Source organism: Azolla caroliniana, unplaced genomic scaffold, assembly GCF_043228905.1.
Source record: "Azolla caroliniana isolate FFs.n. ecotype wild unplaced genomic scaffold, voAzoCaro1.0.p SCAF_2, whole genome shotgun sequence".
NCBI classification, from domain to species: Eukaryota; Viridiplantae; Streptophyta; class Polypodiopsida; order Salviniales; family Salviniaceae; genus Azolla; species Azolla caroliniana.
Window position 1 is genome coordinate 19,684,087 of NW_028230437.1, and position 18,338 is coordinate 19,702,424.

At 38.3% G+C, this 18,338-nt stretch overlaps 3 protein-coding genes across 6 annotated transcripts; 1 reads left to right on the top strand and 2 right to left on the bottom strand.

The window, feature by feature from the left end:
* Positions 1 to 707: 707 nt before the first annotated feature.
* LOC147867503 (uncharacterized) lies at positions 708 to 6,386 on the bottom strand. Of its 4 annotated transcripts, none has more exons than XM_087315287.1 (6): positions 6,079 to 6,386; positions 2,403 to 2,498; positions 1,853 to 2,071; positions 1,492 to 1,588; positions 1,280 to 1,342; positions 708 to 1,172 (listed from the first exon to the last, which is right to left on the bottom strand). In XM_087315287.1, the coding sequence occupies exons 1-6, from the start codon at positions 6,343 to 6,345 to the stop codon at positions 982 to 984; spliced, it is 933 nt and encodes a 310-aa protein (XP_087171413.1). In that variant the 5' UTR covers positions 6,346 to 6,386; the 3' UTR covers positions 708 to 981. The 4 variants fall into 4 exon arrangements, with proteins under 4 accessions (XP_087171413.1, XP_087171412.1, XP_087171414.1 ...); XM_087315286.1 differs by having other exon boundaries at positions 708 to 1,175; positions 6,079 to 6,384; XM_087315288.1 differs by having other exon boundaries at positions 708 to 1,175; positions 2,403 to 2,532; positions 6,079 to 6,377.
* A 1,505-nt stretch (positions 6,387 to 7,891) lies between these two features.
* LOC147867504 (uncharacterized) lies at positions 7,892 to 11,051 on the top strand. The gene is made up of 2 exons (XM_087315292.1): positions 7,892 to 8,371; positions 8,832 to 11,051. The coding sequence occupies exons 1-2, from the start codon at positions 8,179 to 8,181 to the stop codon at positions 10,586 to 10,588; spliced, it is 1,950 nt and encodes a 649-aa protein (XP_087171418.1). The 5' UTR covers positions 7,892 to 8,178; the 3' UTR covers positions 10,589 to 11,051.
* Positions 11,052 to 12,421: 1,370 nt separating this feature from the next.
* On the bottom strand, positions 12,422 to 17,175 carry LOC147867505 (putative metal-nicotianamine transporter YSL6). The gene is made up of 7 exons (XM_087315290.1): positions 16,520 to 17,175; positions 15,641 to 15,819; positions 15,456 to 15,553; positions 14,540 to 14,677; positions 14,240 to 14,429; positions 14,006 to 14,138; positions 12,422 to 13,892 (listed from the first exon to the last, which is right to left on the bottom strand). Exons 1-7 carry the CDS (start codon positions 17,145 to 17,147, stop codon positions 12,940 to 12,942), a joined length of 2,319 nt encoding a protein of 772 aa, XP_087171416.1. The 5' UTR covers positions 17,148 to 17,175; the 3' UTR covers positions 12,422 to 12,939.
* Between the last annotated feature and the right edge of the window lie 1,163 nt (positions 17,176 to 18,338).

Here is an 18,338-nt window from a genome sequence, read left to right on the forward strand (position 1 = left end):
TATGCATGAAATATGTACTGCAATAGCAACAATTGATCATGCCAACACTTAAGAGCCAATTGTTTTGCTAAAAAGTCAACAACAAATTTTATACTTTTCAGTTCAATTAAATTAACACCAAATTTAGGATTACTTTGAGAAAGGGGCATTCTAGGGATTAGTGTATTGTTATAGCTTACAACAGATGAACTTCCTGATTGTTTATGCATAAACTTTTGTTATATTGAAGATGTACGTCCCTTGAGGTGTGGGAACTTATTTGACAGGTTCAACTTTTGTTATATTGAGGACGTACATCCCTTGTGTAGGAAATTATCTTGACAGGTTCATGAGAATAAAATAAAATGTGTGAAGCATCATAATAGCTTGTTTTGTACAATCCTATATCATGTATGTCCTCCAATGCTGCATTTGATGCTCAAGACAAGAGGCATTCCATCACTGATTATCTTGATATTCTACATACATAATGGATAGTGTTTCAGTGTTTCATTTTGGATGCGAAGAACATTACCTTCCTACTCATTGGTCCTTCCCAACAGTTTTTCAAACTGTGCTGCTACAACTTTTTTCCATGACTACCTGACCCTCTTGGTGCATGGGGTGCATGGGGTGCATGGAGTTTTACCATCTTTTGAGAAAACTGCAAACTTTCTACCTCTCACAGAACTACATTCTCCAATGTTTCAGCCTTCAATGCACATTCATTTACATATTCATGGATAGTGGAATTAACTATAAAACTCTGAAGAGACTCGATCGTCAGATATGCAAGAAACAAATATTAGTGTTGACGAGCATATTTGATGTTCATTCTCATACATACATAGACATCACATATCACTCTGCTTGCCCATGGCGACATGGTGGGTACACTATTGAACATAATACACCGACTCCTATATTGACTTGAGTAAACTACATAATACATCAAATTTTACAAGTTCATTCTTACTCTTTCGGTCTTGAGGCTAAATTTGGTCATACTTGAGCAATCCCGATGATATGTGGACTAAGCAAAGAGAGATTGGGAACATCAAACCTCTTTGCATTCAGATAAGTAAAACCTGCAGCTTCAATTGTGTTCAGTGTATCTCTAGTGAGGTGGCATCCATCAGCAACAAACTGCTGAACTGGATCAAGAAGCTCTTGCCAAATTCTGAGTTGACTACCTACTGGACTTCAATAGAATGAAATAAAAAGAACAAAGAGATTTAAGCTTTGGGAAGTGACAAGAACATTTCTCCCCATTTCAAGAAAAAGGTATTTGATTGATTACCTGGTGCACCAACATGCTCTATGAATAAGAAGGAACCACCAGGCCTAAGCACTCTTTTCACTTCTGCAATTTCTCTAAGGCTCATGAATTTACTCTGTGTGTGTGTGTATGTGTGTGTATGTGTGTGTGTGTATATATATATATATATGTTGGTAAATTTATATAGATAGAATGAACACACTTTCATGAATATTTTGGAAGTATAAAGGTACCTTTCAATGTAGCAGCCATATCTAACACTGAGCACAAAACAAGTGTGCCAACAACAGCATCAAAACTAGATGTCCCAAATGGTAATGCTTCTCCAACCTAGTGGCAAGGAACGTCTTTATTTTGTCATGATGATTTCAAATAGTCTCACAACAAGGGGCAGAGAGAAGCACAAACAAATACAGGTCTGTACCATAAGTGACGGGTCTTATGCTCACACCATCAGGTGCAAGTTTTCTAGTTACAATTACTCTTAGTGGTAGTGTGATCTACTGCTACTGGTAAATGTGACCTTCTCTCAAGGCTTCTGGTTTATATTTATAATTAATAGGATACTCTTAACAGAAAAGAAAGAATCATTACCCCTTGAACAAACTTGAATTGAGAATCTTGTAAACCAACTGCAGATGCAGCAGCATGGGCATACTTCTCCATGCTTCGATTGGGATCTAGTCCAGTTAATTTAATTTGAGGTGTGTTGGCGTAATATTTGATGTTAGGACCAGTGCCAATGCCTATCTCTAGGACATCCTGTGCCTTTCCACTCACTGTCTTAAAGAGCCGATTCTTATATCCTGCCATCTTATCAAAGATCCCCTCCCCACAGATTTTAGGTTAGGGTCAAAGCATCAAAATACCCCTAGCTTTTTCAATATTTACTAGGACCACCTTTCAGTTTCCAAAAATTACCAAATGCCTTTGTGTAATAGTAAAGTTGTCATTGTACATTAGTATACGTGTCACTTTGAAAAACTTGGGAGTTTTTTGGTTCTTTTGGAAAATTTAGGGGTATTCTAGAAAACATTCTAAAACTTAGGGGTGTTTTCCACATGTTTAATCGTGTATGCTTACAGATGGCAGGCACCACAAAAGCATCATTGCAAAGCACACAAAGAAAAACCATGGTTTTTACCTGGGCTTCATATGCCTTCATACTCTGATCCATTTGGAAAGCAAAAAACTCATCATACCAGCCTCGGCGTTGGACAGGAATCACATCCAAAAGACTCTGATCATCATAAACAATGAAATAGTCTCTTTCCCTGTTCAATAAACAATAGTTCTCATCCTTTAAAATAACTCTTTAACCATCAGATCTTCTTTAACTATAAGAAAAATGATAGAAAGGATTTATATGCTACCATATATCCAAAATATGATTTTATTCATCATACAGACTCTCCACATCTGGAATCTTGGATTGGAAGCTCCAAACCAATGAGTTGAGAACAAAAGATAACATGAGATAACAAAAGATAACATGAGAAATAACAAAAGATAACAAAAGTTGAGGAACAGCATGTTGAAGAGCTTCCAGTTCTAACTACATCTCAAAACAAGTGGGTTCAGAAGGACAATCAAAACTTGTGCATTTCTAGTTTGACCTACAAGGAGGTGCAATGTTCAGTTTTGAGCTTGTGAGCTTGATAACAGAGAAATATGCTAATCCTTATGACCGTATGAAGCAGTATTTGCAATTTCGACAACAAGAGACAATTATCTTGAATGAATAACAAGAGACAATATTTGTCTCCCATTTTTAGATAGTAAAGGTCCCACCTTTGCTTTCCAAAACACAACAGGTAATATATTTCCATAAACATACAAAACTTCAGGCTTTTCCAAGAATATATGTCAGGAATACAAGCAGAATGAAACCATGTGCTTTTCGAGAAAAATTTCAGACCTATGACCAGAATAAAGCCATATGCTTTCACCAAAAACACAAGACGCATAGATGTCCAGAATGAAACCACATGCTTTTCCAAACACAAGAAGAATATAGACATCCAAAATGATACAGATTAACATGTTTTTCAAATATCACACGCATATATACATACTGAAAGAATGAAAACCACCCAATCGATACAATTTCAGTGCTCAAACATCAAAGATCTATAAGAATAAACCTGGTTTAGCAAAAGCATATATACATAAACCCATAATAGATAAAAAGCTCAAAAGAGAAAATCTTCCTTTTCCATAAACACAAGCATATACAGATATATATACACATCCACATCCACAATGATAACAAATGAAAATCATAATAGATACAAGCTACATCACTAGGTTGAGACATAAAAAGGCTTAAAAGAGATCAAACGGTTATTCCAAAGATAAATCCACCATATACACATACTATATACATGTATGCGTGTGTATATGTAAATATATGTTCATATAAGCATATGTATATGCTTGAGTCTCATCCATATACCCTTATGCTTAAACTACTGGATGAAAATTAGTTTTCCATTGAGGATTGCCATCGCCATCAACTTATTGCTGTTCATTGACATCTAGAGACCACAACAGCCAAAAATATGTATATGGGATTAGAGCTTGATCGATTTTCATTAAGTTACACGCGTGCGTATGAAACATGAGCGAGACCACTAGGAACTTGAACCAGAGAGGATGGGTTGTAGACTTGAATTCTCGTGTTGGAGACTTCAAGCTACCCATCGGTATTTGGTTTAGTATCCAGACGAAGTATGTCTAGGGATTGAAGTGTCATTATGGGATTAACCTATTTATTTATGTTTTGTGTCTATGTACTTGTTATATAAACATGTGGTTTGCATATATGAGAATATGGGTATGTGAATTAATGTGTGTGCATACATGTGAGAGAAGAGAGATTTGTATGTAAGCAAATATGAGATCAATACGAGTATGTGTGTTTATGCTCGATTGGATAACCATTAATGTATGGATATGTATGTGTTTGTGAGTAAGTATCTTGCACTGGTATAATGTTTAAATATTTAAATTGTTGGTGGGAAGGAGGGTATTTGGGGAAAATAGTTTTGTCCCCTATCCCTTGAGTCGCGGGATAGATAGTTTGTTATTTATTTAATCTAGATGGATAAAGAGGAAAACTGAGGGGAAATAAAAGGGAGAAAAAGGTAGAGAACGAAGAGAGGGGAGAGGGAGAAAAGTGAATCGGGGCAAGGAGAAGACTCCAATGAGGAGAAGATTGGAGCAAGGAGAATGTTGGAGGAGAAGGCTCCAACTTCTCACCTGGTGGTCGGAATCAAGACCCAAAAATCCTGCACGAACCTCACAACAAATTCTTCCTGTCATAGTGCACATTTCTTGACGTGGTAAACCAAGGACTCGTCTTTTTGCCAATTTTGCTCCAAATCAGATAGATTCCCAGTCCAAGCTCAAAATCCATCATGATCTCTGTTTGGTAGCAAATAGTACTAGATAGCAGATTTATCTTAATCTAATTTTCCACCAATACCGAAAAGGCAAAGTACATCAAAGATTGAAAAGTTTATCTAGATACAAGCAATATCATCTTCAATATATGGAGGGGCTTAAAAGGGGTAGATAGATAAAGAAGTTAGACATGTAAGAATAACAAGTAGAGCTTTGGCTCGAGTTTTTGTTTAGAAGACCAGCGAAAAGGCCTCATTTCCTCTTGTCGTCGGTGATCTCTAACACCCTTTTCATTTGCTAATCTAAGCTCATTCGAGATTTCAGTAACGCTTCCATCTTACTCCAAAATTTCCCCCGAACAACGAATTCGAATTCTCCTCTCCCTTTTATAGACTGTAAGAGGCCCCTTACCAAAATAATAAGTTTCTTTTTGTAGCACGTGAACATGAGGCTCGACTAACACAAAACATTTACATTCTTTTTCATTTTTACACATACCTGAACCATATACCTTACTGCTTACTATAGATCACCTTTCTCACTTAAACTTCCATTACAAGATTTGAACCCCTAACTTTTCGATCATAGTGTACCTTCTTTGACAATTGAGCTAAGTATTTCAATTTTCTTCCACTTCACCTTGTCTGGTGACCTTCTTTTCGTCCATCTACCTTGTGCTTCAATTTTTTTATATATATTTATTTTAACTTATTTCTGCGTGTGCGCTCCTCACATCATGACAACGTGGTTGGATACACGTTGTAATGATTTGCAACATATGCAAATCCATCACTTTGGTGGGAAAGACGAGTCAAAGGAGAGTAGAGAATTTAGTTTTTCCTCTTAAGGGAATGTCTATTTCATTGATAATGTGTATTTGGAACCTTTCATGTTTGCACGCTGTTACAATCAAACGAAATTGCTTATGGAACCACTGGAGAGATTGTGGCCAAAAAGATATAAACTTCCTTCATCTACACTAGACCTGTCTCCATACAATACCTTTTTTGTAGCAAGTTACTCACTAATAGCTATGGTTCTCTGCTCATAAATTCCAATGCCTTTTTAGTTCTTCATCGCGGGTTCTCGAGATCCTTGCCTTTTTTTCCATGGATCCAATACCAGCCTGATTTGGACAGTTCCGTGAATAAAATTCTGAGCAATAAATATTTCAATCCGTATCAGTTATTTATGTTTTCCTTCTGATAAACCCTTTATGTTAGTCCTGTCTCTCCCGTGACATCGGTCGGCATATACATGCCCAAAATGTTTCTAAGCTGCCATGTGTGTGGATAGGATATCCTTTGTAAGTTTGCAGATCCCTTTTAAGGTTTTTGCAGCATTCATACAAGGGTGTATGTGTGTGTGTATAGACGTCCAGGGAGAATGAGAACCAGAAAACGTAGTGGACTAACCTTAGGATGGAGAGAAGCATTTCCGATGCCTGAACGATTGATGGAAAGAGATGTGGCGATGGCTTCGAACACCCGCCTCCTACTGCAACGGCAGCAAATAGTGGTGGTAGGGGGGGAGGAGGAAGAAGATCTCTTCTCTGGTGCGTCAAGAGTGAGATGGATCCTTCCTTCTCTTTCATCTCCTTGAGTCTGGTATCTGATGAGGGGCAGAGGTCTTCTGAATGCGGCCAGTCCGGAAGTGGGCAGCGGAGAGAAGATACCTTCCATTTCTAGATAGAAGATGACTACAGTCTACTACTACTACTACTAACTAGGAATAATGAATTGAACCAGAAGTAGAAGAAGAAGAAGAAGAAGAAGAAGCAGAAGCAGCTTAAGCTTCTCTTGAGAATTCTGTTTTCTGCCAAATTACAAATGTAGCCTTTCTTTTGCCCCCTTAACAATTTGATTCCTTCCTTCTTCATTGTTTTGGCCTCCCTCTTCTTTTTATCTCCTTCTACTAAACCTACTAACCCTCTCTGTGTGTTTTCCATTCACTTGTCTCGTAATTTATCACCGCCTGTTACGACCTGCACATACCACTACAAAAACCCCGCCTCCAAGGCACATTGTAATGTCGACTTTCCACGAGTTCGAATGCCAATAATCTTCAGTTATGAACCCATGACCTTTGACATGGCATCACATCGTCCAATTGGAGACACGTTTAATTTGCACATGGCATCACCTGCTTAGCATACCGTGCATCACAAAGCAATAGCAATGTGAACTGCACTAGATCATTGGAAGAAAACCTTAAAAAAACGAGGTCTTTGTAAAGATCATTATAAGGCATTGTGCACAATGTAAAGAGGATGAACTCAAGATGTAGTGCTTGCACATTCAAATAGTTTTAAGTTAATGTGTGTGTGTGTGTGTGTGTGTGTGTGAAATATAATATAGATTTTATTATCTTCTTTATCTGAGGTCAAATATGACCTATGAGACAGAAAATATATTAACATTTTCACGCAATGCATGTTAGAGCGAGTAGCAACTCTTGGCATTCAAAAACTTTACCAATGGATGTTGCAAATGGAGAGTGCATTTTGTGACCATGAGAAAAATTCACACAAGGATTGGGTTTGGTTGAAGATTTGTGGAAAGCATGGTCATATGTGATCCAAAGGCGGGACAACATTTGTATCTAAGTGCGATACTCAGACTCCCCATGCGGACTTTTTCCCAACATATGAACGTGTGGCGGCGGCGGCGGCAGCGTTCTTCCAATTGCAGTGCTTTGTGGCCTCAATACAAAGATTCAAAAATGTCCATCGAGCCGATGTGATCAAAACCAGTTCTTCTCGAAAGATGACATCAAGAACAAACATAGAAGAGAAGAGAGTGGGATACGATCGATGATCACAACACACCCAACGTAAAACCTCTAAGTGAGAGAGAGAGAGAGTGTGTGTGTGTGTGTGTGTGTGTGTGTGGTTTGTGGTTAGGGTGGACTCTGGAGTGACCGGAGAGGTCTATCGAAACGTAGTGTGCGGGCGGGCGATATACAATTGAAGAGAGAGCTGGGTACGTGAGAGATCGCGGGGAGTGTGGAGGTTGGTTATGGAGGGTTTTTGGGTGGGTTTTTCTCTTAACCAACTAATCTAAGGGTTTTTGCCATCTCTAATCTCAAACTCATAAAACACACACACACACATGATGATTCTATGTGTTATATTCTAAGCATATGACTCTGTTTAAACAGAGCTAAGAACAGAGTAGGAGGAGAGAGAGAGACAGAGAAACAGAGATTTTAATGGGGTTTATGCCATAGCTGAACAAGTTTCTCTCTCTCTCTCTCTCTCTCTCTCTCTCTCTCTCTCTCTCTCCCTAACCAAACCAGAAGCAATGGAAGCACCAGGTGAAAACTGCTCGAGGAGAGAGACGACCTTTTAGGTCAAAAGAACCAGTCCCCCCTCCCCACACACGCGCACAGAGGTCCCTTTCCATGCCCGCAGCAATGTAATGATAATTATGGGGATGGATGGTCTTGCAAGAAGAGGCAGACCCTAGCTTCTTCTATCCTTCTTTTGCTTCCTCCTCCTTTCTTCTAAGAAAGCGATGCGATCTTCTTCTCCTTCTGTTTGTCGACGAAGACAACTGTGGAGAAAAGTCTATGGAATAGAAGCTTCTCAGCATACTCCTCTGGCAAAGATCGTTGTAGGTCTAAATTCTTCTGCTTGGATTGATTTTTCATGGTTTCACCTGGCAATGCTCACGACAGATACAGATACAGATATAGATGTAGAGAAAGGTATGTGTATTTATCCCTCTCTCTCTCTCTCTCTCTCTCTCTCTCTCTCTCTCTCTCTTTTGTGCGTGTAGGGGACTAATTCCATTATATTTGTGCGTCCTTTTATTTGCATTTGAATTTCAGTATTAGCAATGGCCTCTTTTGTTCTTTTATTTAGTTATATGTTCTAAAAAAAGAATCTTTATTTTTTATGTTAATAAGTAAGGATTCCAAATGAGTTTCTTTTTTCCATTTTGGCTCTTTGTCATGCCCACATATCCTGTTTGATGGCCACCTAAGCTTATGTTACATGAAAGGTCTGTAAAAAAAATTCTAAATCTGAATTTTATTTACTTAACTATTAGATGCTTAGGATCCTTATCACATTGCATGTTGCATATGGTCTTGTTTGTTGTTTTTTCCAAATGCGACATATTTTTTGAACAATTTAGCAGATAATGTATGTAACATTGCACACCAGGTTACGGTAGAGGAAAGCACCGGAGGCATCTTCATCAACAAACTGAACACTTTACATGTTCCCCAAGCAATGATATAGTGCTACCACAAAGCTTGCAGATTAAATCACTTTGTAGACAAGGGAAGGTTCACGAAGCTTACATGATCTATAAAGAGATGAAAAATGAGAACCAATTGGCAAGTGTCGATGCGCATGATGATCTGGTATTTGGATTGGCCCGACTAGGAAAAGTGGAAGATGCTGTTGGTATATTTGTGGAATTGAAAGGAATGGGTGGGATGTATAAAAGATCTATGTATGGGACATTGATTGTGAGCTTGAGTAAAGCTGGGTATGTACAAGAAGCTCATAAGTTCCTTGAAGAATCAAGGAAATTCGGGTTAAAATTGTCAATGTCGGTCTTTTCTGCGTATGTAGAGTGCCTCGTTCAAGTAGGGCAATGTGAAGAAGCATATAATGTATACAAGGAGTTAAAAAAGATGCAAAGGATCCCATGTGTGGCCATATTGCACTATCTTGTTCTTGGATTATCGAGGAATGGAGAGGCTCAACAAGCCTTCCTTCTGCTCCAAGAGATCCTTGCCCGAGGCACAGATGCTAGAGTAATATTGTTTAATGCTGTGATCAAAGGTTTTACGAATGAGGGCCTTGTCAAAGAAGCAATAATGCTTTTTGATTTTATGCGCACCATTGGTGTTCAGCCGAACCTAGTGACTTTTAACAATGTAATCCATGCTGTTAGTCAAAAGGGAAGTCTTCCAGAGGTGTTGAGACTTTACGTAGAAATGAAACTGGCTGGCATTTCTCCGAACGATATAACATACAGTGTTTTAATAAACTTTTTGGCCAGAAAAAGTCTTGTGAATGAAGCTTATGAGGCATGGAGAGAAATGAGGATGGTTGGAGTAAGGCCTAGTGTGATAACATATAATGCTATGTTCAATGCTCTTGGCAGAGCAGGGCATGTAGATGCAGCAAGGATGATAGTGGAAGAGATGTCTGCAGAGGGCATTTCTCCAGATATGTACACATTCTCCATTCTCATACATAGTCTTGGAAAAGCAAAGAAACTGGATGGAGCTAAAACCTTGTTTGAGAAAATCATAGGCAAACCAGGTTCAGTTAATATGGTTATTTACACAACCATGATCACGGCATTGAGCAAGGCTGGAGAGGTCGATGAAGCTCTTGATTACTTTGAGAAGATGATGACAGCAGGACATTCACCGAATGTAGTTTCATACACTGCCATTATTTCTTCATTGGCTAATGCAAGAAGATTGGAGGAAGCATATGCTCTCTTTCAGGCAATGGATACCACAGGATGTCCTCCAAATTTAGTGACATATAAGGTACTTACTCGGGCTTTTGCCGAAGTAGGCATGTGTGATCGTATTGATGGATTGATTTTGGAGATGAGAGCTCGAGGTATTGAGCCTGATGTATCTTTTTACTCCTCCTTACTTGCAGGATACAAGAAATCGGGCAACACTGATATAGCATGTGAATTATTTGAAAAGCTCAAAACAGAGCGTACTCCTATTGATACAGGGGTCTTAAATTCTATGTTTGGAGTTCTAGTTAGTGGAGGTAGAGTTGATGCTGCATATGATTATTTCCAGAAAATGGATAAATATGGTTGTACTCCAGATGAACTGAGCTACAACATAATATGTTGTGGACTGAGAGGTGCCGGAAGACTGGAGGATGCACTTGTTGTTGAGGAAATGAAAAGATTAGATTGCGTGAAGATTTGACACAGCTTAATTGAGTTATATATATTCAAATGCAATGACTCACGTGCTCTTTGATGTTTGTCCAAAGCACTCTCTATGCTGATTTGAGATCATTTCGGGAAGATGTGCATTGATTCTTCAAACTTGGTGGTGGATGAGTTGGGAGAATAAAACCAAGCCTATGAATCAGCCCAAAGGCAAAAGAGTCAATGGGATGCTATTTGAAGGTGTTTTCAAAGGCAATAAGTTTGGCTCCAGTTTGAAGAAACTTACTAACTTTCGAATCCACGGATGCTAGAAACCTCACAAATTGCAATGATGTCTGACAATGGGTTACTAAAATTTTTGTTATCTTTCCCAATAGCTGTTGTTTACTCTATAGCCCTATTTGATGTTTGGGGGGTTCGGAGAAAAGGTGGCCCCTTGTATAACCAAAATCACATTGGAAAACATTAGACACAAAAATCTCTCTTTAGACTTTGAAGTTTGAGGTGGAGAGGTTTGAGGATGGGAATATATTGATCATTACTGGGTATTGGCAAAGATGCCTTTTCCGAAAACTATAAAACCAACACATTGTTATAACAATTCCTGATTCAAGAACTCATAGCACATTTATGACTCGGAACCCTTATGATCTTTTAACCTTATGCAATTTCACTCTGAGAAGTACTTAAAACCGTCTTGGTATAAGCAGGTATTCAATAGATAGACCCCTTTGCATTAGTGCCAGTGTTTTCTCAGGCCGAGAAGAGAACAAGGCCCACACTTTCTTTGCAGTGCTTTCTCTGCCACAGGTAAAGATGGCATACTACCATCAATTTGTTCACTCACAAGCAAAGGCCCAAGCCAAGTGAAAATGAATGAACTAATATGTCTAATTTAGAAACAACAGAAGCTCAAAGAAGCGTACAACTTTACCAATATTTGATATGGTCTCAACTTGATACCTACATATTAAGTTGAATCTGGTGATGGTTGCTACCTGCCTTGCCATGTAGAGATGGAGAAAAACTCAAACGAATGGTAAGAGCCCTAAACCCTAAACTGGTTGCTAGCATGTGCCTTGGAAAAAGAGATGGAAAAAGACTCAAAAGAATGGTAAGACCTTAGATACAGTGTTATGCAGTGGTTAACTTATTATGTTGATGTGGACTATCATTACTGTTTTCATTGCCCACCACAAATAAATGAAAGAAAGGGAAGACCTTAGTTACAGTGTTATGTGGTTGTCACTTAACTTATTTTGTTGATGTGGATTATCATTACTGTTTATCAACCAGTAAGAACCCTTTCGTTCCCATATATATAGTGTATGAGCTCAAGTGTTCAGGGCTTAGGCTATATCACTAACCCTACATCTCTGTTTCTTAATACATGATTCAAAGGATGGAGGCCAAATTTTGAGGTATATGGGTATGGTTTTACTGATATTCTCAAAGAACAAAGGCAAATCAAGAAACTTTGCAGAAATACTGTAAAAGAAACATTGTCCACCAATTGAAAAATTCTCAATTATTGGTCTGAATTGTGTATGAATCTATTTTATTTAGTTTATTTCTACTATAAATAAAGATTCAGGAGGGCTTGCTTCATCCAGTCAGTTTCATTTCTTTTATAAACTTGATTCTGTTTGTGAAAATCACTTGATTTGATGACTGCCAAGAGCCAAATTGGAAATAACACATTCATTGTGGGCACATGAAAGGTCATTTCAGTGTTTTGAGGCTAGATTCTACTGATATGATAACTTATACAGTGAGTTATAGCAATAGTTTTGCTTCAATAAATATGACATTTGCAATTCTATATTTACTTCCATTCTAGGATCTCATTTTGGGTGATAACTCATGAAATTAAAAAAGAATATAACATTTGAGTATATTGTCACGAATTCTTATTGCCTTTTCCAGATATCCATTGTATAATAATATTAGTGAGGTTTTCATGGACTACATTGCTTACTAATCCAAAATGCAAATAAATTTAGACCAAGGCTGTACTCTCCAGCAAACTGTGTGGCGCACATGTGAAAACATACAATAAGGAAATGAAATTCATTTCTGACGTTCCACCAACAGTATTGACCTCTCCCATTTCCAGCAGTAATCAGGTAAATTCCCAACTGTACTTGCACAAAAATCTCCACTTTGCTGATTCGAGCCTACTTCACCATTGCCACGTGATCCAAACATAATGTGCTAACCAGCCCACTGCCAAAGCATTTCTTCAATATATACTTAGTTTCATTCCTTTCGGAAATCAATCACCCTCACCAAATGTGAAATCCAATCATGCCCGTGTGGCTTTTACAAACTCATTACCCTGTAGGTGAGTGTGAATCTAGCCAGTCGTTATCTCACCACAAATGGTTAATAGCTTGGCAAATTCAAAGTAGACGACACATCACTGGACAAGAAATACATACATATTGGGGCTCTCCTTTTAACCAAAGCTAAAATAGCAGATACTAACGTCCAGATCCCGTCACCGCACATTAGCCCAGAGGCTATTGCTGGAATGTAAAGATCCGCTACTCTGGGGTTTACTCTCTTGTAGGTATAAACTATGACACTACCAATGCACATATCTATCGCAAAGTAAGATCCAATGTAAAAGGGAAGAGCCATGGCCATTGGGATGGGGATAAACTGGGAAACCTTTTTAGGTACTCGATCACGAACAAAATTAGTGATGATCGCCAACATAAAGAATAAGAATGAAAGGAGAATACAGTGCTTGGGCAATGTTGAGAAACCTTCAACACCTAGCAATGCCATTTGACGGAAGATCACAGCATAAGGAGCAGGGTATTCTCCATCTTTTAATCCAACTGGAAAAGCTTTCCAAAACATCCAAAAAGTAGATGGTGCAACTATGCAACCAATAATGGTACCAAGGATCTGGCTAGCTAGCATAGATTTGGGTGAAGCTAAAGTAAGATAACCAGTTTTAAAGTCTTGCATCAAATCGGCCGCGGATGATACGATGACCATCATGAGGCCACATGATACAAGGCCAACTATTACACCACCATGCTGTCCTGCCCAACATGAGAAAATGAATAGAAACAATTTGCCATAGCTCGAGATTAAGCTCCAATCAGTCATGCCAGATCCATAGGCATTGCAAAACCCTAGGATTGGGGCTACACAATAGCTTATCACCACAAAATACCACTTCATCTGATGGAAGATTTTCAGAATCACACCAAGTGAGATTACTGCAAGACCCACATAACATAGTCCAGCAAACTTGAAAGGTATACGATCCCTCAAGAAGAAGTCAATCCTTACTTGCTCATCATGTGAAATATTTTTCTCTCCTGATAAAAAAGATCACATAAAGATGAATAATTTAATCTTTACATGACTACTCTGAATCCCCCAACTGTTTAATGTCCTGGAAAACTTTTGATGTAATGCATAGATTTATTACCCTTCTCATTACTCTGTGATGGCAAAACAGAGCTTTTCTTCTGGTGACTATATAAAGAAGAGGTTGCCATGAAGGAGACCTTCACAAAGTTGTACAGCCCATCACCTAGTATAAGGGCAATAGCAATAAATACCTGTGCATATAGAAAATAAATAAATGCTTAATTGACAAATACCAAATAACGTAAGCAGCCGATCCATTCAAAAACATAAAGAAAGATGATTTCAGAATGACCTTGTATCCATAAAGACCTTGTAAATTTGAACCCGTAGCATCAACTGGATACCAATCCCCAGCACGATGGTTAATAATCGGCCATAACACCGCCCATGACAAAATGCCCCCAAATAGCAGAGAGAAGTTAACAATATGAGGACATATCATGCCTGCCCCAACATATGTCATATTGAAGTCGAAATAAAACCTGTATACAAGTATTTTTTACAAGAGCAAATGTTGCCAAAATAAGAGGTTCAATAGTTGTTCTTCAGAATAAATTAAACAGGAAGTAAGTTGCAGTAGAAAAATGCCTACTTGCTGTCATATGCTTTGAATCCCAGACTCGGAAACTTGTCAAAGCCACAATCTCCCTGGGATCCACTAAAATGCCACTTGAATAGGCTGAACAAAAAGCTAAACGAGAAATATTTTCCGAGGCATCTGATTTGTTTCCTGAACAGAAACCAACGACCGGGCATACAGATTAAATGATGCAAGACAGGCTTATCCTATCAATGACATCTGCAACAATACAATATCAGAAGAGGGTCTCCTCTAAGATGTCCACAACACGTGTACGATCATTAAAGAAAAATGTTCATCAACATAAGGTCATTTCAGCTTAATGAACATGATATAATGCACAAAGTAAAAGTCTATAATAGGACCAGTGAAGATCTATTCAACCCATCATTTGGACCTACATTGATATAATATTGGGGGTGGTGTGGTACTCTTATATGTCAATATAATGTGGGGTGTCATTAAAGAAAAGTTCATCGAATAGATCATCAAAGGTTTTTCAATATGATATAGTAAACAAATTAAAGGTCTAAAGAGGATTGAACAAGATCTCTCCAATCAATGTCATCTACATCGATAAAAGATGAGATGGGTATTCTTATATGGTCATACAATATGAACGGTCGTTAAAGAAAGGTTAATTAATTAACATGAGATCATTAAGGAAAGGAATATCAACATGATAGAAGCACAAAGTGAATTTCTAAATACGATTAATGAGGACATGTGCCAAATGTCATCTACATCTATATGATTTATCTATCTATTTGTTTTTATTATTTACCAGGGAAGGATGCAGGTGAAGGGGGTTGTTAATTGATGATGCAATACAGGAGTCTTTCATCAATATGAGGTCACAAAAATAAAGGTTTATCAACATGATATATCACAAAGAAAAAATCTAATTACAATCAATTAAGGATCTTACTGAGCTTGCTTGAATCCATGAGGAGTGAAAAAGCTGTTGATAAGGACAGCAGTCGCCGTACCGCTAGGATAAGTCAATTTGTAATCAATAATCAGGATCTGTGTATGTATAAAAAACTTCAAATTAGTTGTCCTGTCGTGTTCCCACCTAAGTACATCACAACATAAGGTTTTAAAATAACCTACTTTCCGGAGTGGAACCACTGCCATGAGACCAAGGAAACTCGCTGCAAACACATAGGCAATTATCCAACCGAGACCAGGGTTCTTTATGTCCCCAAGATTGCTGTGTTGTCCTTGATCAGCGGCATCAACAATATCGCTGGTTCGCTGGTTCATTGCAAGAAGATAAGTGCTAAATCCCCCTGAAGAAGTGATCCAAAACTATAAGTGTTACTATGTATATGAGAGAAATAGAAAAACGGATTCCACCCTTTAAAAGGAGAGAGAGAGAGAGAGAGAGAGAGAGAGAGACGACTTCTGCTCACAGCCATTAAAAAAAAGATGTCTATTTATGGATCCAGATGACCAAAACCTCTAGTTTTAGTTATCTCGGTTTCAGTTGCAGATCTCTAATCAGGTCATAGCTCTGTGGTTACGAGACTCCATGAGCGGGGTAATGAGTTAAAACCTCTTAAGAACCAATATCAATTCATCTTCAAATCTCTATAATGTGCTAAAATACATACAAGTCAATATCACTTTCAGATGCAAAAAAATCTACAATGAGCTAAATTACAAGGGCCAATGTTACTTTCAGCAGAAATACTTCTGTTGATGTGCTAGAACCTATAAAAGCAATATCGATTTCACCATCTCTAATTAAGCTATAACTGTCAATAGAGTAGACTCAATGAGAATTAAAACGAACTGGCTATGACAACCTACAAGACGTAACAAGCAATTACCAACCATTTCTAAAGCAAAATATTCAAAAATTAAAATCAACAACAAGTACAAATAAAATGCACAAGAACATGAGAAATGAATAATGATCCATGAACAAGTAAGACTGCACAAAAGAAAAAAGGGGCAATGAATAAAGAGACAAATGAAAAGACTTACCACTATACGCAACGCCATAACATGCTACGATACAGGTCTGGATAACAGTATTCTCTTGTCTAGTGAAAGGTGTGGGTTTGAATCCCATCCACGTCATGACGGTCATCCATGTCCTGATACAGAAGAAACTGAGAAGACCTGCAGAGATATGGAGAGATGGAACTATTCCTGTTGTTAAGCTGAGCTTGTGAACCACAATGCAGAAGAGGGATCCAATGATAACACTCACAACTACTCCTCGCACAGAGATCTGACCCCACCATGGCGGTATCTCTCTGCAACCAAGAATTTCCTCTACAGAAGAAGAACCCTTTACTTCTTCTTCTTCCTCCTCCTCCTCCTCCTTTTCTTTGTTTCTGCTTCTTGGGTTTTCTTCATTTTCTTCGATTCGTCTTGGGTTCTCGTCGTTTCCTTCAATTCTTCTCTGGTTTGTCTCATTTTCTGCTTCGTCATCACCATTGTTTCTTCTGCTTCGTCTTGGTTCTTCTACTTCTTCTTCTTCTTTTTGTTTTTGTTTTTGTGGTTTTGCTTGATATGTTAGAACTGGATTTGAAATTGATACACACTTGCAAGGATTAGTGCATTGACAATACTCGCACTTCTTCTTCTTGTACCCTTCGCCCCACATCCTTCCTTTCCTTCTCGGCCACTCTCTCGACTAATCGGAGTTTTTGCGTGTTGATTAGTTAGTCAGTTAATCTCGCCGAGAAACAATAAGTACGAGTCGCCAATTCCCTCTCAGAAATATTTATGAACAGATGGGATTTTGTGAAGACGATTGCTAATGATCCAATAGAGCTCGGATTCTTTTATTTTTTATTTTTCTTTTCTTGGGGGGGAGGGGGGCGCAATATTTTGAGGAAAGCTCTTCGATTTCTACTTCAAAAATAATTGCAAAGAGGATGATTTTTGTAGTTTTTGAGGAAGGGAGGAAATCTCTTCAATCTCCACTGAAACAGAGAAAGAGTGATTCTGTAGCCATTAGGGTGGGTGTGTGTTGGGGGGAGAGGGGGAGATAGACTAATAAAGAGAGGGAAGGAGTTAGTCCCCCAAAGGTCAACTATGATTTATGAGCTCTTGTAGTTCGTATAGTAGAAAATAAACAAACATTACAGCATGATACTCAATATCAACCCATTGCTTTGGTTAGGAAACGTTGTTGTGACTCTTATAAGAATGCAAAGTGGATCATGTTGGGGGAGGGGTGGGGGGGGGTGGAGATGATGGAGAAGAAAAGGTTTCCAATTTCCACTTGAAAACATCAATCCCAAAAGTAGACCTTCGCATATAATATCACCCAACACATGAACGTGTTGTTCTACATAGAAGTTTATATCCCCTATGTAGGTCTCATGCATATCATGGGGGAATCCTAGGTGTGGACCATTGACGAGATAGGCCTATTTGTTTACAATATCAAATCTTGAACTTATCAATGCAATGCACATTCACACAACTTTGGATTGGCTTGTCTTACTATAGGAGTATCTTGTGTTTGTAGAATACTTGGAGTTGTGAATTTATGCGTAGTCAAGCAAATTTACATTGGCTTCTCTTATTGTTGAGAGTAGTTTTTGATTGTAGAATATGTGTGCAATGCTCTTTGAAACTTTGCATTGTTAGTCTCTCGCATGAATGAATGAAGAGGTTTAATCATGGGATTCACACAATAAAAATCTCTTGCCTAGAACAGAGCGAACCTTAAAGTTATTTGTGCACTGCCTATCTATATCATAAGAGTTTAAATATGACTTTGTTTCTTTGCTCATATGTAGGGTGTAGGCCCTTAGGACGGTCATGATTGTCAAGTTGCATTGTG

Bases quoted from the DNA above. Each gene is read 5' to 3' on its own strand.
- LOC147867504 (XM_087315292.1), top strand. From the start codon at position 8,179: ATGCGATCTTCTTCTCCTTCTGTTTGTCGACGAAGACAACTGTGGAGA. The intron at 8,372-8,831 runs GTATGTGTATTT...ATTGCACACCAG, and splicing joins AGATATAGATGTAGAGAAAG to GTTACGGTAGAGGAAAGCAC.
- LOC147867505 (XM_087315290.1), bottom strand. From the start codon at position 17,147: ATGTGGGGCGAAGGGTACAAGAAGAAGAAGTGCGAGTATTGTCAATGC. The intron at 15,554-15,640 runs GTAGGTTATTTT...ATACATACACAG, and splicing joins CAGTGGTTCCACTCCGGAAA to ATCCTGATTATTGATTACAA. The intron at 14,139-14,239 runs GTCATTCTGAAA...CTATATGCACAG, and splicing joins AAGGTCTTTATGGATACAAG to GTATTTATTGCTATTGCCCT.
- LOC147867503 (XM_087315286.1), bottom strand. From the start codon at position 6,345: ATGGAAGGTATCTTCTCTCCGCTGCCCACTTCCGGACTGGCCGCATTC. The intron at 2,072-2,402 runs GTAAAAACCATG...ATCTTTGATAAG, and splicing joins TGAAGGCATATGAAGCCCAG to ATGGCAGGATATAAGAATCG. The intron at 1,343-1,491 runs GTACCTTTATAC...GAGAAATTGCAG, and splicing joins TATGGCTGCTACATTGAAAG to AAGTGAAAAGAGTGCTTAGG.